The 24,126-nt window shown below is 43.8% G+C and overlaps 1 protein-coding gene across 6 annotated transcripts in view; it reads right to left on the reverse strand.

Annotated features, from left to right (window-relative positions):
- Positions 1-24,126, reverse strand: part of numb (NUMB endocytic adaptor protein) — a 272,755-nt gene that overhangs the window by 83,975 nt on the left and 164,654 nt on the right. For all 6 annotated transcript variants that reach the window (XM_072263780.1, XM_072263789.1, XM_072263746.1 and 3 more), the window contains one exon: positions 18,051-18,125. In XM_072263780.1, coding sequence (XP_072119881.1) covers positions 18,051-18,125 — 75 coding nt within the window. The remainder of the gene's footprint in view (positions 1-18,050; positions 18,126-24,126) is intronic.

The raw sequence follows: 24,126 nt of genomic DNA on the forward strand, positions 1-24,126 counted from the left end.
AGTACCAGCCAGGAAGTAGGAACATTGATGCTGATGCTTTGTCCCAATGAGCGCATGAAGGGCTGGACAGAGACGAAGAGTGGGAGAGTGTTACTGTCTCGAGGGGTGAAAGCCATGTGCCAGTTTGCCATAATGGTGAAGGCAGACGGAAGGCAAGGGCAGGATTGAGCGGTAGATCAATTGGGAGCTTCTGATGACGCCATTCCACAAGTTTACTGTAACCTGACTGCTCTGAAGACAAATCAGCTGCCGGAATTGAGTCTTACCGTATCCTTTGATGTCGTGATGACTCAGAAAACTATCAACTTCCGCCTTAAATATACCCATGGACCTTGCCTCATCCAGTCTGTGGCAGAGCATTCCACAGATTCACTACTCAAACCAAAAAAAATTTCTCCTTACCTCTGTTCTAAAAGGTTGCCCTCTAGTTCTGGGTACCCCCCACCATAGGAAACATCCTCTCCACATCCACCTTATCTTGTCCTTTCAATATTCAGTAGGTTTCAATGAGATCCCCACACATTCCACACAGATAAATCCCCAGGGCCAGATGGTCTGCATCCCAGGGTGCTTAAGGAAGTAGCTCAAGAAATAGTGGATGCATTAGTGATAATTTTTCAAAACTCGTTAGATTCTGGACTAGTTCCTGAGGATTGGAGGGCGGCTAATGTAACTCCACTTTTTAAAAAAGGAGGGAGAGAGAAACTGGGGAATTATAGACCGGTTAGCCTAACGTCGGTGGTGGGGAAACTGCTGGAGTCAGTTATCAAGGATGTGATAACAGCACATTTGGAAAGTGGTGAAATGATCGGACAAAGTCAGCATGGATTTGTGAAAGGAAAATCATGTCTGATGAATCTCATAGAATTTTTTGAGGATGTAACTAGTAGAGTGGATAGGGGAGAACCAGTGGATGTGGTATATTTGGATTTTCAGAAGGCTTTTGACAAGGTCCCACACAGGAGATTAGTGTGCAAACTTAAAGCACATGGTATTGGGGGTAAGGTATTGGTGTGGGTGGAGAGTTGGTTAGCAGACAGGAAGCAAAGAGTGGGAATAAACGGGACCTTTTCAGAATGGCAGACGGTGACCAGTGGGGTACCGCAAGGCTCAGTGCTGAGACCCCAGTTGTTTACAATATATATTAATGACTTGGATGAGGGAATTAAATGCAGCATCTCCAAGTTTGCGGATGACACGAAGCTGGGTGGCAGTGTTAGCTGTGAGGAGGATGCTAAGAAGATGCAGGGTGACTTGGATAGGTTGGGTGAGTGGGCAAATTCATGGCAGATGCAATTTAATGTGGATAAATGTGAAGTTATCCACTTTGGTGGCAAAAATAGGAAAACAGATTATTATCTGAATGGTGGCCGATTAGGAAAAGGGGAGGTGCAACGAGACCTGGGTGTCATTATACACCAGTCATTGAAAGTGGGCATGTAGGTACAGCAGGCGGTGAAAAAGGCGAATGGTATGCTGGCATTTATAGTGAGAGGATTCGAGTACAGGAGCAGGGAGGTACTACTGCAGTTGTACAAGGCCTTAGTGAGACCACACCTGGAGTATTGTGTGCAGTTTTGGTCCCCTAATCTGAGGAAAGACATCCTTGCCATAGAGGGAGTACAGAGAAGGTTCACCAGATTGATTCCTGGGATGGCAGGACTTTCATATGAAGAAAGAATGGATGAACTGGGCTTGTACTCGTTGGAATTTAGAAGATTGAGGGGGGATCTGATTGAAACGTATAAGATCCTAAAGGGATTGGACAGGCTAGATGCAGGAAGATTGTTCCCGATGTTGGGGAAGTCCAGAACGAGGGGTCACAGTCTGCGGATAGAGGGGAAGCCTTTTAGGACCGAGATTAGGAAAAACTTCTTCACACAGAGAGTGGTGAATCTGTGGAATTCTCTGCCACAGGAAACAGTTGAGGCCAGTTCATTGGCTATATTTAAGAGGGAGTTAGATATGGCCCTTGTGGCTACGGGGGTCAGGAGGTATGGAGGGAAGGCTGGGGCGGTGCTCTGAGTTGGATGATCAGCCATGATCATAATAAATGGCGGTGCAGGCTCGAAGGGCCGAATGGCCTACTCCTACACCTATTTTCTATGTTTCTATTCTTCTAAAGTCCAGTGAGTAGAGGCCCAAAGCTGCCAAACGCTTCTCATATGTTAACCCTTTCATTGCCTCGTGAACCTCCTCTGGACTCTCTCCAATCACAACACATCCTTTCTGAGACATGGTGCCCAAAACTGTTGACAATACCCCAAATGCGGCCTGACTAGTGTCCTATAAAGGCCTGGCATTATCTCCTTGCTTTCATATTCTAATTTCCTTAAAATAAATGCCAACATTGCCTCACCACAGACTCAACCTGTAAATTAACCTTCAAGGAGTCTTGCACAAGGACTGCCAAGTCCCTCTACACCTCTGATGTTTGATCCTTGCAGTACACCATCAGTCACAGACCTTCACCCATCTACCTCTTCCCTCTAATTCTAATTCTGAATCCAAAAGGCCAATTCACCATGGATTCCCTGCATCTTAATCTTCTGGATGAACCTACCACATGGAACTTTGTCAAACACCTTACTAAAATCCACATAGACAACATCCACAGCACTACCTTCATCAATGACCATCACTATAATAGGCAGGGTTTCCTGATGGCCACTCATTTTAACTCTACTTCCCATTCTGACATGCCAGTCCATAGCTTCTTCAACTGCCACGATGAAGCCATCCTCAGACTGGAGGAGTGATACTTCATATTCTTTCTGGGAAGCCTCCAACCAGATGTTACATAGATCATAGAATAGTAAAGCACAGTACAGGCTCTTCGGCCCACAATGTTGTGCCGACCCTCAAACCCTGCCTCCCATATAAGCCCCCACCTTAAATTCCTCCATACACCTGTCTAGTAGTCTCTTAAACTTCACTAGTGTATCTGCCTCCACCACTGACTCAGGCAGTGCATTCCACGCACCAACCACTCTCTGAGTAAAAAACCTTCCTCTAATATCCCCCTTGAACTTCCCACCCCTTACCTTAAAGCCATGTCCTCTTGGCTTGGGGAAGAGGTGCTGGCTATCCACTCTATCTATTCCTCTTATTATCTTGTACACCTCTATCATGTCTCCTCTCATCCTCCTTCTCTCCAAAGAGTAAAGCCCTAGCTCCCTTAATCTCTGATCATAATGAATACTTTCTAAACCAGGCAGCATCCTCGTAAATCTCCTCTGTTCCCTTTCCAATGCTTCCACATCCTTCCTATAGTGAGGTGACCAGAACTGGACACAGTACTCCAAGTGTGGCCTAACCAGAGTTTTATAAAGCTGCATCATTACATCGCGACTCTTAAACTCTATCCCTCGACCTATGAAAGCTAACACCCCATAAGCTTTCTTAACTACCCTATCCACCTGTGAGGCAACTTTCAGAGATCTGTGGACATGTACCTGAGATCCCTCTGCTCCTTCACACTACCAAGTATCCTGCCATTTACTTTGTACTCTGCCTTGGAGTTTGTCCTTCCAAAGTGTACCACCTCACACTTCTCTGGGTTGAACTCCATCTGCCACTTCTCAGCCCACTTCTACATCCTATCAATGTCTCTCTACAATCTTTGACAATCCTCTACACTATCCACAACACCACCAACCTTTGTGTCGTCTGCAAACTTGCCAACCCACCCTTCTACCCCCACATGATTTAATAAAAATCACGAAAAGTAGAGGTCCCAGAACAGATCCTTGTGGGACACCACTAGTCACAATCCTCCAATCTGAATGTACTCCCTCCACCACCACCCTCTGCCTTCTGCAGGCAAGCCAATTCTGAATCCACCTGGCCAAACTTCCCTGGATCCCATACCTTCTAGCTTTCTGAATAAGCCTACCCTGTGGAACCTTGTCAAATGCCTTACTAAAATCCATATAGATCACATCCACTGCACTACCCTCATCTATATCCTGGTCACCTCCTCAAAGAACTCTATCAGGCTTGTTAGACACGATCTGCCCTTCACAAAGCCATGCTGACTGTCCCTGATCAGACCATGATTCTCTAAATGCCTATAGATCCTATCTCTAAGAATCTTTTCCAACAGCTTTCCCATCACAAACGTAAGGCTTACTAGTCTATAATTACCCAGACTATCCCTACTACCTTTTTTGAACAAGGGGTCAACATTCACCTCCTTCCAATCCTCTGGTACCATTCCCGTGGACAACGAGGGCATAAGGATCCTAGCCAGAGGCTCAGCAATCTCTTCTCTCGCCTCGTGGAGCAGCCTGGGGAATATTCCGTCAGGCCCCGGGGACTTATCTGTCCTAATGTATTTTAACAACTCCAACACCTCCTCTCCCTTAATATCAACATGCTCCAGAACATCAACCTCACTCATATTGTCCTCACCATCATCAAGTTCCCTCTCATTGGTGAATACCGAAGAGAAGTATTCATTGAGGACCTCGCTCACTTCCACAGCCTCCAGGCACATCTTCCCACCTTTATCTGTAATCGGTCCTACCTTCACTCCTGTCATCCTTTTTTTCTTCACATAATTGAAGAATGCCTTGGAGTTTTCCTTTACCCTACTCACCAAGGCCTTCTCGTGCCCCCTTCTTGCTCTTCTCAGCCCCTTAAGCTCCTTTCTTGCTTCCCTATATTCCTCAATAGACCCATCTGATCCTTGCTTCCTAAACCTCATGTATGCTGCCTTCTTCCACCTGACTAGATTTTCCACCTCACTTGTCACCCATGGTTTCTTCACCCCACCATTCTTTATCTTCCTCACCGGGACAAATTTATCCTTAACATCCCGCAAGAGATCTCTAAACATTGACCACATGTCCATAGTACATTTCCCTGCAAAAACATCATCCCAATTCACACCCACAAGTTCTAGCCTTATAGCCTCATAATTTGCTTTTCCCCAATTAAAAATTTTCCTGTTCTCTCTGATTCTATCCTTTTCCATGATAATGCTAAAGGCCAGGGAGCAGTGGTCACTGTCCCCCAGATGCTCACCCACTGAGAGATCTGTGACCTGACCCGGTTCATTACCTAGTACTAGATCTAGTATGGCATTCCCCCTGGTCGGCCTGTCCACATGCTGTGACAGGAATCTGTCCTGGACACACTTAACAAACTCTGCCCCATCTAAATCCTTGGAACTAATCAGGTGTCAATCAATATTAGGGAAGTTAAAGTCACCCATGATAACAACTCTGTTATTTTTGCACCTTTCCAAAATCTGCCTCCCAATCTGCTCCTCTGTATCTCTGCTGCTACCAGTGGGCCTACAGAATACCCCCAGTAGAGTAACTGCTCCCTTCCTGTTCCTGACTTCCACCCATATTGACTCAAAAGAGGATCATGCTATATTACCCACCCTTTCTGTAGCTGTAATAGTATCCTTGACCAGTAATGCCACCCCTCTTTCCGCCCTCTCTATTCCTTTTAAAGCACAGGAATATTGAGAATCCATTCCTGCCCTGGTGCCAGCCAAGTCTCTGTAATGGCCATTAAATCATAATTCCATGTATGTATCCAAGCTCTCCGTTCATCACCTTTGTTCCTGATGCTTCTTGCATTGAGGTACACACATTTCAGCCCTTCTACCTTACTGTCTTTACACCATTTATTCTGCTTCTCTTTCCTCAAAGCCTCTCTGTATGTTAGATCTGGCTTTACTCCATGCACTTCTTTCACTGCTCTATCGCTCTGGGTCCCATCCCCCTCGCAAATTAGTTTAAACCCTCCCGAACCATGCTAGCAAACCTACCTGCAAGGATATTGCTCCCCCTCGAGTTCAGGTGCAACCCATCCAATGTGTACAGGTCCCACCTTCCCCAGAAGAGATCCCAATGATCTAAAAACCTAAAATCCTGCTCCCTGCACCAACTCCTCAGCCATGCATTCAACTGCCATCTCCTCCAATCCTTACCATCACTGTCACGTAGCACTGGCAGCAATCCTGAGAACGCTATCCTTGAGGTCCTGTTCTTCAGCCTTCTGCCTAGTTCCCGAAACTCACACTTCAGGACCTCATCCCTCTTCCTGCCTATGTTGTTGGTCCCAACATGTATCACGACTTCTGGTTGCTTTCCCTCTCATACCAGGATGTCGTGCACCCGGTCAGAGACATCCCGGACCCCGGCACCCGGGAGGCAACAAACCATGCGGGTGTCCTTCTCACGTCCACAAAATCTCCTGTCTGCTCCCCTGACTATAGAGTCTCCAATGACGACAGCTCTCCTCTTCTCCGTCCCACCCTTCTGCACCACAGGGTCAGACTCAGTGCCGGAGGCCCTGCCACCGTGGCTCACACCTGCTCGGTCGTCCCCGCCAACAGTATCTAGGACGGTAAACTTATTATTCAGGGGAATGGCTACAGGGGTGCTCTGCGCTACCTGTCTGCTTACCTTCGCTTTTCCCCCCTCTGTCACCCAACGACCTGCTTCCGACAGCCTAGGTGTGACTACCTCCCTGTAGCTCTCATCTATGACTGCCTCATTCTCCCTTATGAGTCGAAGGTCATCCAGCTGCTGCTCCAGATTCCTTACATGGTCTTCCAGATCGCCCAGCCGGATGCACTTCTGGCAGATGTGACTCTGCGGGAGAGGGGAGTTCCCCCAAGACTGCCACATCTCACATGAGAGGCACATCAGCGTCTCAGGAGACGTTGTAAAAACTAACTGCGAGCTAGCTTGTCCTCCGCCTCTTCTCGTCGAAGCCTCTCAAGTCAAAGCCTCAAAGCTCCACTCCTTCATTGGCCCACTCACTCACTGGTCGCTTCGCTTGAGTTATCCCTCTATTTATCTGTTTGAGCTTTTCAAAATATTTGGTCACCTGACCTCAACTGCCCAATCAGCTGCTTTCTGCTGAGTCTGAGCTATTCAAATCTTGATTGTCTAATCAATGGCTTTCTGTTGATCTATTCAAATCTTGATTGACTTGATTGCACAGACCAGCTGCCAAAACTGCCAGAATCTCTCGAGTCAAAGCCTCAAAGCTCCACTCCTTCACTGGCCCACTCACTCACTGGCCGCTTTCCACGGACACCTATTTCTCTAACTTTACTGGTTCTGGTCTTATCCTTTTCTTCTCACCTGCCCATCATCTCCCTCTGGTGCCCCTCCTCCTTCCCTTTCTCCTATGGAATCTATAGTTTCTCCTTTCACATCAGATTCATTCTTCAGCCCTTTACCTCTTCCACCTATCATCTCCCAGCTTCTCGCTATCACTCCTTCTCCAACCACCTTCCCCTCCACCTGGCTTCAACTATCTCACCATCAGTTTGTACTCCATCTTCTCCCCCCCAATCTTATTCTGGCTTCTTTTCCCTCTTTCTAGTTCTGATGAAAGGATCTCAGCGTGAAATGTTGACTGTTTATTTCCCTCCATAGACGCTACCTGAGCTGCTGAGTTCCTACAACATTGTGTATTGCATCTTCATCAACCCCTTGAAAAACACAATGAAGTTATTAAAATATGACCTGCCCTGCATGACTTGTATGGCACGACTAGCCCCTCAAAAATCTATGTTCCTAATTAATTCCGAAAAAGACTGTCCCTAATTCAGTCATGGTTTTCCAAATGCTCATAAACCCTATCACGAAGGATTCTCTGCAGCAACTTCCTTACCACTGATGTGAGACTCACCGGTCTCCTATAATCCAGGAGTTTCCTGGATTATACCCATTTCCCTTCTTAAATAATGGAACAGATTAGCTACCCACCAGTCATCTAGAACCTTGTCTGTGACTACAGCGGACACAGATCTTGGTCAAGACTCTAACAATTTCAACTCTTGCCTCTCATATATACCAGAAGACCACTAATGCCCTTCAAGAAAAATGCCACTACCTTCTCCATCTCAAATTGCCCTATAGTATATCAGCAAGCACCACACTGACCTGCTTATCCTTCATATCCGCCTCTTGGGTAAATACTGACGCAAAGTATTTATTTACGATTTCACCCACATCCTCTGCATCCAAGCACGTTCCCTCCTTTATCCACAGATGGTCCTAACTGCCCCTAATTATCCTCTTGCTCTTGATATACGTATAGACTGCCTTGGGGTTCCCTTTAACCCTACTTGCCAAGGACTTTTCTTCGTCATTCCTGGCTCGCCTTCTTCCTGAGTTCTTTTCTGGCTTTTTTTGTATAATCCTCATGGTCTCTAGTTAATTTTAGCCTCCTAAATCTATGTTTCCTTTTCCTTACGAACTAAGATTGAGGCACGACTGCGCAAGTGCATGGACGTCAGCCGGTTTGAACAGTGAGAAGAGTTTAAAAAGAAAACAACTTTATAGAGCGGGCATCCAGTAGAGGGAGACAGAGCAGGAAGGCTTTGGCTCAGCGGGTTGAGGCAAGGTAGGTTGCCTATGTAGAATAGAGACTGGAAGTATGTGTGTGAGGCTGTGTTCTGTACTGGATGGGTGTCAGATGTGAGAAGTCCAGGAGACTCCCAGCCTCCCGGACAGCCACATCTGCTCAAGGAAAGTGAGGAGGTGATAGAGAGGAGCTATCGGCAAGTAGTCACACCGGGGCCTCGGGATTCAGATAAGTGGGTAACAGTCAGGAGAGGGAAGGGCAAGAGTCAGATACTAGAGGGTACCCCTGTGGTTGTCCCCCTTAACGATAAATACTCCTGTTTGAGTACTGTTGGGGGGGGGGGGAACAGCCTACCTGGGGGAAGCCACAGTGGTCGCACCTCTGGCACAGAGTCTGGCCCTGTGGCTCAGAAGGGTAGGGAAAGGAAGAGGATGGCAGCAGTGATAGGGGACTCTATAGTCAGGGGGTCAAACAGGTGATTCTATGGACGCAGGAAAGCAGCACGGATGGTAGTTTGCCTCCCAGGTGCCAGGGTCCGGGATGTTTCTGATCACATCCACTATAGCCTGAAGTGGGAAGGAGAACAGCCAGAGGTCATGGTACATATTGGTACCAACAACATAGGTAGGAAAAGGGAGGAGTCCTGAAAACCGACTATAGGGAGTCAGGAAGGAATTCAAGAAGCAGGACCTCAAAGGTAGTAATCTTGGGATTACTGCCTGTGCCACATGACAGTGAGTACAGGAATAGAGTGAAGTGGAGAATAAATGCGTGGCTGAGGGATTGGAGCAGGGGGTAAGGATTCAGATTTCTGGATCATTGGGACCTCTTTTGGGGCAGGCATGACCTGTACAAAAAGGACAAGTTGCACTTGAATCTGAGGGAGACCAACATCCTGGCTGGGAGGTTTGCTCAGGTAATTGGGGAGAGTTTAAACTAGAATTGCTGGGGGGTGGGAAGCCAAGTGAAGAGACGGAGGAAGGGGTGCTTGGCTCACAAATAGAGAAAGCTTGCAGATAGTGCGAGAGGAAAGATAGGCAGGTGATAGTCATAGTCATACTTTATTGATCCCAGGGGAAATTGGTTTTTGTTACAGTTGCACCATAAATAATAGTAATAGAACCATAAATAGTTAAATAGTAATATGTAAATTATGCCAGTAAATTATGAAATAAGTCCAGGACCAGCCTATTGGCTCAGGGTGTCTGACCTTCCAAGGGAGGAGTTGTAAAGTTTGATGGCCACAGGCAGAAATGACTTCCTATGACGCTCTGTGCTGCATCTCGGAGGAATGAGATGCGCTCAGACCGATGGCTTGAGGTGTGTCTATTTTAACGTAAGGAGTATTATGAACAAAGCAGATGAGATTAGAGCGTGGATCAGCACTTGGAGCTGTGATGTTGTGGCCATTACAGAGACTTGGATTGCTCAGGGGCAGGAATGGTTACCTAAGAGTGCAAGACTTTAGTTGTTTCAGAAAGGACAGGGAGGGAGGCAAAAGAGGTGGGGGCATGGCACTGTTGACCAGAGAGAGTGTCACGGCTGCAGAAAAGGAGGAAGTCTTGAAGGGATTGTCTACTGGGTCTCTGTGGGTGGAAGTTAGGAACAGGAAGGGATCAGTAACTCTACTGGGCGTTTTTTTATAGACCACCCAATAGTAACAACGACATCCAGGAGCAGATAGGGAGACAGATTCTGGAAAGGTGTAATAATAACAGGGCTGTCGTGGTGGGAGATTTTAATTTCCCAAATATTGATTGGCATCTCCCTAGATTGAGGGGTTTAGATGGAGTGGAGTTTGTTACGTGCGTTCAGAAAGGTTTCTTGACACAATATGTAGATAAGTCTGTAAGAGAAGAGGCTGTACTTGATCTGCTACTGGGAAATGAACCTGGTCAGGTGTCAAATCTCTCAGTGGGAGAGCACTTTGGAGATAGTGATCACAATTCTACCTCCTTTACCATAGCATTGGAAAGGGATAGGAACAGACAAGTTAGGAAAGTGTTTAATTGGAATAAGGGGAAATATGAGGCTATCAGGTAGGAACTTGGAAGCATAAATTGGGAACAGATGTTCTCAGGGAAATGTACGGCAGAAATGTGGCAAATGGTCAGGGGATATTTGCGTGAGGTTCTGCATTGGTACATTGCAATGAGATGGTAAGGATGGTACAGGAACCGTGGTGTTTGTAGATTGTTGTAAATCTAGTCAAGAAGAAAAGAAAAGCTTACAAAAGGTTCAAAAAACTAGGTAATGATAGAGATCTTGAAGATTATAAGGCTAGCAGGAAGAAGCTTAAGAATGACATGAGGAGAGCCAGAGGGACCATGAGAAGGCCTTAGCGGGCAGGATTAAGGAAAACCCTAAGGCATTCTACAAGTATGTGAAGAACAAGAGGATAAGATGTGAAAGAATAGGACCTATCAAGTGGGACAGTGGAAAAGTGTGTATGGAACCAGAGGAGATAGCATAGTACTTGGCTTCAGTACTCACTACAGAAATGGACCTTGGCCATTGAAGGGATGATTTACAGTGGACTGAAAAGCTTGTGCTTGTGATATTACGAAAGAGGATATGCAGGTGCTTTTGGAAAGCATCAAGTTGGAGAAGTCACCGGGACCCCAGGATACTGTGGGAGGCGAGGGAGGAGATGGCTGAGCCTCTGGCAATGATCCTTTCATCATCAATGGGGACGGGAGAGGTTCCAGAGGATTGGAGAGTTGCGGATGTTATTTCCTTATTCAAGAAAGGGAGTAGAGATAGCCCAGGAAATTACAGACCAGCAAGTCTTACTTCAATGGTTGGTAAGTTGAGAGGCAGGATTTAAGAACATTTGGAGAGGCATAATATGATTAGGAATAGTCCTGACGAAGGGTCTCGGCCTGAAACGTCGACTGCACCTCTTCCTACAGATGCTGCCTGGCCTGCTGCATTCACCAGCAACTTTGATGTGTGTTGTTAGCATGGCTTTGTCAAAGGCAGGTCATGCCTTATAAGCCTGATTGAATTTTTTGAGGATATGACTGAACACATTGATGAAGGCAGAGCAGTAGATGTAGTGTATATGGATTTCAGCAAGGTATTTGATAAGGTACCCCATGCAAGGCTTATTGAGAAAGTAAGGAGGCATGGGATCCAAGGGGATTCTGAATTGGCTTGCCCACAGAAAGCAAGGAGTGATTGTAGATGGGTCATATTCTGCATGGAGATTGGTGACCAGTGGTGTGCTTCAGGGATCTGTTCTGGGACGCCTTCTCTTTCAGATTTTCATAAATGACCCTGGATGAGGAAGTGGAGGGATGGGTTAGCAAATTTGCAGATGACACAAAGGTCGGGGGTGTTGTGGATAGTGTGGAAGGTTGTCAGAGGTTACAGCGGGACATCGATAGAATGCAAAACTGGGCTGAGAAGTGGCAGATGGAGTTCAACCCAGATAAGACCATAAGACAAAGGACCAGAAGTCGTCCATTCGGCCCATCGAGTCTGCTCCGCCATTTTATCATGAGCTGATCCATTCTCCCATTTAGTCCCACTCCCCCGCCTTCTCACCATAACCTTTGATGCCCTGGCTACTCAGATACCTATCAATCTCTACCTTAAATACACCCAATGACTTGGCCTCCACTGCCGCCCGTGGCAACAAATTCCATAAATTCACCACCCTCTGGCTAAAAAAATTTCCTCGCATTTCTGTTCTGAATGGGCGCCCTTCAATCCTTAAGTCATGTCCTCTCGTACTAGACTCTCCCATCATGGGAAACAACTTTGCCACATCCACTCTGTCCATGCCTTTCAACATTCGAAATGTTTCTATGACGTCTCCTCTCATCCTTCTAAACTCCAAGGAATACAGTCCAAGAGCGGACAAACGTTCCTCATATGTTAACCCTCTCATTCCCGGAATCATTTTAGTGAATCTTCTCTGTACCCTCTCCAACGTCAGCACATCCTTTCTTAAATAAGGAGACCAAAACTGCCTACAGTATTCCAAGTGAGGTCTCACCAGCGCCTTATAGAACCTCAACATCACATCCCTGCACCTATACTCCATTCCTCTAGAAATGAATGCCAACATTGCATTCGCCTTCTTCACCACCGACTCAACCTGGAGCTTAACCTTAAGGGTATCTTGTACAAGGACTCCCAACTCCCGCTGATGCCTCCACAATCTCCACAGTTACTTCCTTCAGGACACGAGGGTGCATTCCATCTGGTCTGGGAGATTTATCTACCTTTAGACTATTCAGCTTCCTGAGTACTTTCTCTGTCGTAATTGTGACTGCACACACTTCTCTTCCCTGCCACCCTTGAATGTCCGGTATACTGCTGATGTCTTCCTCAGTGAAGACTGATGCAAAATACTCATTCAGTTCCTCTGCCATTATCTCCCATTACAATTTCTCCAGCATCATTTTCTATCGGTCCTATATCTACTGTCACCTGTCTTTTACTCTTTATATACTTGAAAAAGCTTTTAGCATCCTCTTTGATATTATTTGCTAGCTTCCTTTCATAGTTCATCTTTTCCCTCTTAATGACCTTCTTAGTTTCCTTTTGTAAGCTTTCAAAAACTTCCCAATCCTCTGTCTTCCCACTAATTTTTGCTTCCTTGTATGCCCTCTCCTTTGCTTTAACTTTGTATGGAATGAGCTGCCAGACGAGGTGGTAAATGCAGGTTCTTTTTTAACATTTAAGAATAAATTGGACAGATACATGGATGGGAGGTGTATGGAGGGATATGGTCCGTGTGCAGGTCAGTGGGACTAGGCAGAAAATGGTTCAGCACAGCCAAGAAGGGCCAAAGGGCCTGTTTCTGTGCTGTAGTTTCTATGGTTCTATGGTTTGGCTTTGACTTCTCGTCAGCTACGGTTGCATTCCTTTTCCATTCGAAAATTTCTTCTTTCTTGGAATATACCTGTCTTGCACCTTCCTCACTTCTCACATAAACTCCAGCCACTGCTGCTCTGCCGTCCTTCCTATCAGTGTCCCTTTCCAGTCAACTTTGGCCAGTTCCTCTCTCATGCCACTATAATTTCCTTTACTCCACTGAAATACTGACATCAGATTTCGGCTTCTCTTTTTCAAATTTCACAGTAAACTCAATCATGTTACGATCACTGCCTCCTAAGGGTTCCTTCACCTCAATCTCTCTAATCACCTCCGGTTCATTACACAATACCCAATCCAGTACAGCCGATCCCCTAGTGGGCTCAACAACAAGCTGTTCTAAAAAGCCATCTCGCAGACATTCTACAAATTCTCTCTCTTGAGATTCAGTGCCGACCTGATTTTCCCAATCCACTCGCATGTTAAAATCCCCCACAATTATCATAACACTGCCCTTCTGACAAGCCTTTTCTATTTCCTGTTGTAATTTGTAGTCCACATCACTGCAGCTGTTTGGAGGTCTATAAATAACTGCCATCAGGGTCCTTTTACCCCTGCGATTTCCTAGCTGAACCCATAAAGATTCTGCACCTTCCGATTCTATATCACCTCTTTCTAATGATTTAATATCATTTCTTACCAATAAAGCCACGCCTCCCCCTCTGCCTACCTTCCTATCCTTCCGATACAACGTGTATCCTTGGATGTTCAGCTCCCGGAGACATGCATCCTTTAGCCACGTCTCAGTGATGGTCACAATATCATACCTGCCAATCTGTAGCTGTACGACAAGATCATCCACCTTATTCTTTATGCTGCGTGCATTTAAGTATAACACCTTAAGAATAGTATTTGGTTCTTTTCGCTTTGATTTCACTGCAACTTTATTACACTGCAACTCATCCCAGTGGCTACAAATTTGCCCCATCACCTGCCTGTCTTTCCTGACACCCTTACTGTTCACTATCTTAGATTTATTTCTGTTTTCCCCTTCCTCTGCTATGTCATTCCGGTTCCCATCCCCCTGTCAAATTAGTTTAAACCCTCCCTAACAGCTCTATTAAACCTTCCCACTAGGATATTGGTCCCCTTCGGGTTCAAGTGTAACCTGTCCATTGTGAACAGGTCATACTTCCCCCAGAAGAGATCCCAATGATCCAAGAATCTGAAGCCTTGCCCCCTGCACCAGTCTCTCAGCCACGCATTCATCTGCCTGATCCTACAATTCTTGCCCTCGCTAGCACGTGGCACAGGTAGCAATCCCGAGATTACTACCCTGGTGGTCCTGCTTCTCAGCTTCCTTCCTACTCCCGGAAATCTCTCTTCAGGACCTCCTCCATTGTCCTATCTATGTCATTGGTACCAACAACCAAGACAACTGGCTGCTCGCCCTCCCCCTTCAGAATATTCTGGACCTGATCTGAGACATCCCGTACCCTGGCACCTGGGAGGCAACACACCATGCAGGTATGTCTATCAGGCTCACAGAATCTCCTGTCCATTCCCCTGACTATGGAATCCCCTATGACTACCGCATTCCTCTTCTCCTTCCTTCCCTCCTGCAGTACAGTGCCAGGCTCAGTGCCAGAGACCTGGTCACCGTGGGCGTCCCGTCAGGTCATCCCCCCTCAACAGCATCTAGAACAAGATATTTGTTGCTGAGGGGGACAGCCACAGATGTGCTCTCCACTATCTGTGAGGTGATTCATTTTGGTAGGTCAAATATGATGGCAGAATATAGTATTAATGTAAGGCTGTGGAAATTGTCAAGTATTTAAGATTTATTAGGATGTTGCCTGGATTGGGGAGCATGCCTTATGAGAATAGAACATAGAATATAGAAAACTTATGGCACAATACAGGCCCTTTGGTCCACAAAGCTGTGCCGAACATGTCCTTACCTGAGAACTACCTAGGCTTACCCATAGTCCTCTATTTTTCTAAGCTCCATGTACCTGTCAAGGAACCTCTTAAAAGACCCTATCGTTTCTGCCTCCACTTATTCATCTCATAAGTATTAGGAATCTGTTTTTATTCAGTTAAAGTAATCTACAACAACCCTGTTGTCCTCACACCATTCCCTCACCTGCCTAGGTACCTGTTTCTCCATGTCCCAACTGGGGAGGAGGAGGGTGTGTGTGTGTGTGTGTGGTGGTAAGTGGTGGGGGGGGGGCATCTGTAGCATATTCCCCTCAAGTTCATTGTACTTTTCTTATTTTTGAATTCCACCCATATAGTCTCAGTAGATGAGCCCTCCATAACATCACACACAAAGATGTTGTGGATAGGGATAGAGACATTGAGAAAGGGACGGAATTGCTGTTACAAGTATTCAACTGCAATTAGAATAGCTATGGCAGTATAGCAGTTAGAATGCTGAGTTAGACAGGAGACCACTGACAAGTCTAGTTCTCATTAGAAATAGGAAAGATTCAAGAGACATGGGGCAATTGATATTACTGTTCTGAAAAGTGACTGCTTCGCTAACTCTTAGAAAACCACATATTTTTGCTGGAATACTAATAAGAGAAAATAACATTTAATACGAAAGAGGTTGTGCTGGTAGAGAGGATCAAGAGGAGAATTAAAACACAGCATACGAACAAGGGCTTGGAAGGGTCACCTTTACAGCCAGCTGAATATTATCATCTGCACAACAACTGACATTTTACCACTGACAGGGTGGCAGAGGACTATGAGAGTGGCAGTGTTAAAGTTTGAAGTCGAAGATCCTCCATCAGGTCCCACAGCCTGAAAAGCTCAATAGTTCCAACATTGTGTTTTTTTTAAAATGTAAGCTTACTGATATCTGTAGTTATTCTGATTTTCACATATGAATTTGCATTGTCATCTTCCCAGTGTTCAAGAATCCCACTTTCACCAGCTTTTTCCTTGGTGATACAGTTGTGATGAAGTAACTGTATGAACAAGTCGGGACAAATATAGAATTGTAGAAGATAGGTGCCATAGCTATTTCAAAAGCATGCTGAAAGAACACCACAGTGAGAAGTCTATGAATGAAAGAGATCATGCACAATTTTTCTGCCAAGACTCAACAGTGTAAGCCTCACTACCAGGAGACAGAAAGGAAAGTCAAGTTACTTAATACAGTTATTGTAAGAGAAATGAAACTAATCATTTCTGGACTTGGTTCCACTAGTGACATTTATAAACTGTATCAGCAATGCAAACTACTCTTTCAGGTTTAAATTGTATCAAAGGCAAAAGTTCACCACATTTTTTAAGTAAAATAATTTTTATTTTGATCAATGGATCATCAAAATGTACTTATAACACAGTCTCACTACTTGCAGTGTCCCAGATTTGCTGATAATTTCTATCCGTTCCACATGGAACTAATGGCAGTTCTGAATGTAAATGTCAGCAAGTTTTGTGAACTCACCAGGCAAGCACTACTCATCATATATGAGCTGTGGCCTACTGCTAGATTCCTCATGGAGCTCAGAAGCAAAAAAGCATTTTGCTGTGATTCACCAGCATTCATGTTGGGAAATCCACTCAAGGATCCTACATAGGTTAGACATGGCATGGAACACTAAAATTACACTTGTGTCATGATGTTTATTTTGCATGTGTGATAGTTATGTATAATTTATTATGTTTATCCTCTTTTTATAATATGCTGTGCAATTACTACAGAAAGCGAATTTTCATGGCATTTATACTGTTTATGCATGCTTATGACAGCAAGGTTCCTTAAGGTTTCATAGCCGGGGGAAGTAGTGGGGATTTGCTCCCACTACCTTTTAAGTGCTCCTAATGGCGTAGATCTCAAATAGCCTCTGACAACCAAGTCCAGGTCCTGGCCTTCATGTGTAGCTTAACAAGTAAGTAATGTGGAACTGTTTCTATTGATAGGAAAAGGGGCAAAGGCAGGTTACTGGTACTTTAAAACCAGTCACTTCAGCCAGAAGGGGCTCATCAGCCATGGTTGGTAGATCATTTAAGAGAAGAAAAACTCTGATTTTAAAACTCCACTGTCTTGTGGCTATACCCGCTCATCAGGAAGACTTTGGGAGTAAACCCAGAGGAAAAATCCAGACCTGGAGTCCCTAAGGTAGCCGTACGTTGAGCTCAACATTGACTGGCAACTCCTGCAATGCCACTGGTGCCAAACTGTATTGGTCTCTGCCATTCCTTTGGGTTCATTAGCTGCGTGGAGAGGGGGAGCCTGCTGCATTAACAACAGCTTGCTCTCCATATCATATTGCCCTGGCTTGTGTATCATGTAGACAGTGAGGACGAAATATCCATGGTCGACTCCAACAAACCCATGGCAACAAAATTAAAAGTTGAACCACTGATTTCAAAAGAGATTGCAGAATGGTGGAGCATAAAAGCAAAGCCAGAATTATCTAAAATATGTTTAATATTTTTATTAATTTTTAAGTTGTTTTAGCCAAACTTTTTTTTAAAAACTCATTTTAAATATTTCTTAATTACTCCTAATTGTCTAGATACTCAGATAAGGTTTAGCCTCAGTTTGACTCAAGCAGAACTGAATCAAACTGGAATCAGCTGAGTTAAATCAGAATGAAAAATGATTGATGGCATAGGGTGTGGGTAAAATGAGCAATACATTGCAGAAAACACAAGGCTAATTTGCTTCTGCAATGTACCAGCAAAAGTTAATTTCCTCTACATTAAACAATCTGGAAATTAAATCCATGTTGTAATTTTAAAAAGCAATGAAAGATATTAAGTGTTAATTAAGGTTATCTCAAACTGGAAAGAAAAGCAATGCTGTGCAGAGGCTGTAGAGTCAAAAAGAAACAGCCAAAAATAAACAATAAACTGACCTTTGTTTTCTCATCCACTACTCGCAGTCCATCCGCTGATACCCACAGTACAGCCTTCACTGCCTTCTTTCCGGTCTTAAAAAGGAAAGAAAAGTAAAAATTTAGTCAAATCATTTCATTTAATCAGTGCTCTTGATGGGAAACAAGAAGACATTAGCAAGCAAGAACAGCAGCGAACAAGATCAGATTTCATGGACAGATAGACCAGCACACAAAATGATGAACACCACAGATTTAAGGCACTGAAAGAGAATAGGAAAAATCACACCATTAAACACACAAAGCAAAGATTTCTCACCCAATACTTTAACCAAAATATATTTTAAAAACTGGAAGTTTCAGAACACTGACACTCAAGGAGTTACACCACTAATATGGCAGGCAGTTTTTCTTCTACTGGGGAAATAAAGCCATTTTAATTCCACACTCCCCATACACTCTTTGGTTAAGTTAGATTTATGGTTCATTCTGCAACTGTAAAGCATTAGGATTCATTTCTATTACCTGAGAAAGGAACATTACTCACCACCTGACAGCAGGGAACATGAATAAATGTATCTCCCAGGTTTCCTGTTGACCCATTTCCATGGTTCACCTCCACAGACCACAGCCTCCTACAGTGTTTACAAACCTTTTCTTCGAAGGTTGTCAGAGACACAGGGTTCCCTATCCAGCTTGTGAAAATAGTGGAATCATTACAGAGATTGTTTTTTTTAAATCAAGAGCCAACAAATGTATTTTTCCATTCAATATTCCATATAAGCAAAAAAAATCAACAAAATGACAAAGAAGGGACCCCTAGATCTATAGAGCACATTACAATTGGAGGTCAATGCCAAGAGAAAGGAGATGGAGTGATTAAATGTGAGATGCAATTACTGCAAATGAGAAACAGTTCAGTTTCCTTGAGATGGGGACTGACCAATGTCATTTGGTGATGGAAGTGAAGCTCTCTTGCTCCTTCAGGTTAGGAAGCAAGTCATTAACAGACTTCTCCCACAGGTTTCTTCATCTTCCTTTTGCTGTGTTCTATCCCACCACAAAGGTCTGGGGAATGCATCCAGCCACTGTTGAACTTGTCAAACCACTAATTTGAATTATTAAGTTATCAAATCCTGGGAACATCTTCCAACTTGGGCTTCCCCTGTTAAATTAAAGCTGGAGGTCAGCAGGTTCTGAGCAATCAGTGCAACCACAGCCCACACACCTCTGGATTTTAAAATTCATTCATTGCATCAGCAGGGTGAAAAACTAACTGCCCAACTATCACCTACTTTTATTTATCTGGATAGAAAAGATCGATAATGAGAGAAGTTTCAACATGGCTGCAAAGAAGCTGGAAATTTGTTTTCGACTAAAGCATTTGTCACACTACACAAATTTCATTTCACCATACCTTCAACATGCAGAAAATGATCAGAATGCCAGTCAAGTACTTTAGTATATTCTTATATTACTGAAGACTCCAGAGAATGTCTCATTAAAGGCTGAGACTTACTGAGTTAGGAGCCAATCAGCATGCCAAGTCTTGAAACCTCAAGAAGGCAGAGGTCACACACATTAATTGCTAGCCTCTTCTCTGGAATGGAACCAAATTGGTAGATTGGTCAGATTAGGAATCAAGAGACAAAAGTGTAACAGGAATTAATCTGCAGAAATCACAATAAACTATATTCTTGTTGATGGAGGAGGAATAGGGGTGAGAAGCCACAGGCCAGTTTACATTGAGATGCAGCCAGTTTTGGCCACAGGGAGAAACTCTGATTGGCAAAAGGGTCACAAGTTTTCTTGAAGGGCCAGGAATCAGTACATAATGGCATAGGAAGAAGTCTTGGTTCATTCCAACTCTCTTCAGAAAGCTCAGATTGACCATCTGCAAGAACAGTCACTTGCAAGAATTTCCTGTTCAAAGTTTTCCTCACACCTTTCTCATGGTTTTGAATCTTCATAACCTAGTCCTCAAATTACCTACAAATGGATAAATAGATTCCTTCCAAATGCACAACATTAGGTACCTCTTAAATCTCTTCTCACCTTTTATTCTCACTGTTGTCTCAGCGCTGCAACAATTTCTGCATACACTTACCATGGGTCCATCTGTTCCTCCCAGTCCTTTATAATGGTACTACTTTATTCTCCAGATGAAGGGTCTTGGTCCGAAACATTGGCTGTTTATTTCCCTCCAAAGATGCTGCCTGACCTGCTGAGTTCCTCCTGCATTTTGGGCTTGTTATTCTCTCTCCTGATTTTTCTGTCAATACATATTACTGCTGTATTACATTCCATTGACTTCTGTGTGTGCTCACATGGAAACCTATGTCTTAAAACCCAAAACTATGACCTCAGTTTTAACTATACCTGCAAATAAAGAATAGTCAGCTGAATTTAAAATTTAAATTTTATCATATATTGTGTGCAAGATAAAATAAAAGGAAACCAGGAAACAATCTGCTGGGGAACTCAACAGATTGAATGGCATCTGTGGACTGATACAGAATTTCAACATTCTTTCCACCGACGGTACTCAACTCTGAATTCCTCCAGCAATTTTGTGTATTGCTCCAGACTGCAGCATTTGCAGTCTTATATCTCCAACATTTACCATGACATCAATTTCTGCATTTAAATCAATATTTTTTCAGTGACCCTTTTATTCATTGGGCCTCAAGTCTATGAGACCACCTTCTCTGTGAGATTGATCAAATACTATCAATATCCAAGCAAATAATATTAACTACACCCACTTCAACAACTGTGTTACCTCAATAATTTATCTTCATCCATATTGACACTTCATTATTAATTCGACTTCTCCAAGTCTATTATCCTATGACTGTTCGTTCTATAAATTTCCCTGGCTCAGACTAAATTGACTGACCTACAATCGCCTGGAACAGAGCCTTATACTTTGCATTTACATTTAACTTCTTCAGACCTCTAGTGCCTCCCTTGCTTTGGACAGGATTGAGTATATGACCACGAATCAGCTGAAATTCAAATAAATGTAGATGCTGGAACCCAAAATAGATCCACAGAGCACAGAAACAAGCCTTCCAGCCCAACCCGCCATGCTAAATATCAAGTACTCAACTATATTAATATCATTTACCAAACTTGGCCATAGCCTGTTATGCCTTGGCAACTCACATGTTCATCCAGAACATGTTTTGACACTCTTCACCTCCACTCCCCCTCAGGCAAATGTATTCCAGATTCCAACCACTGTCCCAGTGAAAAAAATCCTCAAATCTCATCTCAAATATCTACCCTGTCTTATAAAGATACTTCATGGACAAATGTTTATTATTTATTTTTATTACCCTATGCCCATCATAATTTTGTACATTTGTATCGGGTACACCTCAAGCTCTGTTCCAGGAAAACAAACCCAGCCTATCCAGTCTCTCCTCCTAGTGAATTGTTCTGCCTCCTCTCCAGTGAGCTGCATATGATACTCCAGCTGTGGTCTAAACAGTATGTTATAGAAATCTATGGAAAATATCTGTTAGAAAATAATAAAAATTGATAGGTTTTTGTCCTGACACAAATAAACACTAATACCTTCCATACAATCTGTTCAAGCTGTTCATACCTCCATATTCTCAAGAGAAGGAACTTCTATGATGTGGCTTTTCAGAGCAGCTTGTGGTTGAGCCTGAGGGAAAAGAAGCAATTTGGATTGGGTGTTGTGTAATGAACTAGATTTGACTAAGGAGTTAAGGTAAAAGAACCCTTAGGAGGTAGTGCTCCTCATATCACAGAAGTTTGAGAGGACAAAGCCAAAGTCAGATGTATCAGTATTACAGTGGAGTAAATGGAATTAGAGGCATGAGACAGGAGCTGGCCAAAGTTGATTGGAAGGGGACACTATGAGAGATGACAGCAGAACAGCAATGGCTGGAGTTTCTGGAAGCAATTCTGAACGTGAAGGATAGATAGATCCCAAAGAAGAAGTATCCTAAAGGGAGGGTGAGGAAACCGTAGCTGACAAGTCAAAGACAGCATAAAAGCAAAATACAGGACATATAACATATAAAAGATCATTGGGAAATTAGAGGATTGGGAAGCTTTTAAAAAACAAACATAAGGCAACTAAAAAAGCAAAGAGCAAAGAAAAAATGAAATATGAGGATAAGCTGACCAATAATATAAAACAGGATACCCAAGGTAGCAATAGGGGACAAAAATGGTGGAAATCTTATGTATTTTGTGTCAGTCTTCAATGTAGAAGACATCAGCAGTGTGCCAGAAAATTGAGTGCCAGGGGCAGAAGTGAGTGTAGTTGTCATTACTAAGGAGGGATGCTTGGAATGCTGAAAGGTCCGAATGTAAACGTCACCTGGACCAGATTGGCTACATCCAAGAGGTCAGAAGGAGGTTGCTAAAGAGGTTGTTGAGATATTAGTAGTAATCTTTCACAAATCACTAAATTCTCAAATGGTTCCACAGTACTGGTCAATTGCAAATGTCACTCCACAATTAAAGACCATAAGACATTGGAGCAGAATTAGGCCATTTGGCCTATTGAGGCTGCTCCATCTGGAGGGAGGGAGGCAAAAGAAAAGATATTACAGCCAGTTAACCTGGTTTCAGTGCTTGGGAAGTGCTGGAGTCCATTATTAAGGAAAAGGTTTTAGGATACTTGGATGCACATGATAAAACAGACCAAAGTTTACATTGTTTCCTTAAGGGTAAATCTTGCCTGACAAATCAGTTGGAATTTTTTGAGGCAATAACAGGCAAGATAGGCAAAGGAGAGTCAGTGGATGTTGCTTCCTTGGATTTTCAGAAGGTGTTTGACAAGGAGCCGCACATTAGGCTCCTAAACAAGGTAAGCGCCCGTGGTATTACAGGAATGAACGGATAGACGATTGGCTGACTGGCAGGAGAAAAAGCGTGGGAATAAAGGTCAGTGTTGGGATCACTTCTTTTCTTATTATATGTCAATGACTTGAATGATGGAAATGATGGCTTTATGGCCAAGATTGCAAACAATACAAAGATAGGCGGATGGGCAGATAATTTTGAGAGTGCAGGGAGTCTGCAGAAGGACTTGGGCAGACTAAGAGAATGGGCAAAGTGGCAGATGGAATATAGTGTATGGAAGTGTATGTTCATGCACTTTGGTAGAAGAAATATAGGTGTGGACTATTTTCTAAATGAGGAGAAAATTCAAATAATGCGAGGTACAAGAAGTCTTGTGAGTCCTCGTGCAGGATTCCTGAAAGGTTAACTTGTAGGTTGAGTTGGTGGTAAGACCGGCAAACACAATTTTAACTTTCATTTCAGGCAGACTAGAATATAAAAGCAAAGCTGTAATGCTGAGGCTTTATAAGGCATTGGTCAGACAGCATTTGTTTTGTGAGCAGGTTTGGGCCCCTTATCCAAGAAAAGATGCTGACATTGGAGATGGTCCAGAGGAGGCTCAAGAAAATTATCCCAGAATGAAAGGATTAACATATGAGGAATGCTTGATGGCTCTGGGCCTGTCTTATAATCGCTGGAGGTTAGAGGAATCCGGGGGGCGGGGGGGGGGGAATCTCTTTGAAGCTATCGAATATTGAAAGGCCTAGATAGAGTGGGTGTGGAGAGAATGTCTCCTATAGTGGAGAAATCTAGGACCAGAGGGCACAGCCTCAGAAAAAAAAAAAGGATGTTCATTTATATGAAAGATGAGGAGGCATTTCTTCAGCTAGAGGGTTTTGAATCTGTGGAATTCATTGCCACAGACAGCTGTGCAGGCTGGGTACATTTAAAGCAGAGGCTGATAGGTTTTTGATTATTAAGGGTCTCAAAGGTTATGGGGAGGTCAGGAGAATGAGGTTGAGAGGGATGATGGAATGATTGAGCAGACTTGATGGGCCAAATGGACTAATTCTGCTCCTCTGTCTTATGGTCTTGTATTGCATTTGAGCACCAAGATAAGGGAAACGTGGCCACCAACTACTAAAATTAAAACAAGATCCCAACAGCTGTGAGAGAGATGAATTTTTTTGTTTGATCGTCACCCGTCAAGGAGCATCTGGAGTACGTGTATATATACACACACACACATACACACACACACACACACACG

This window comes from Mobula birostris, chromosome 1 (genome assembly GCF_030028105.1).
Source record: "Mobula birostris isolate sMobBir1 chromosome 1, sMobBir1.hap1, whole genome shotgun sequence".
Lineage (NCBI taxonomy): Eukaryota > Metazoa > Chordata > Chondrichthyes > Myliobatiformes > Myliobatidae > Mobula > Mobula birostris.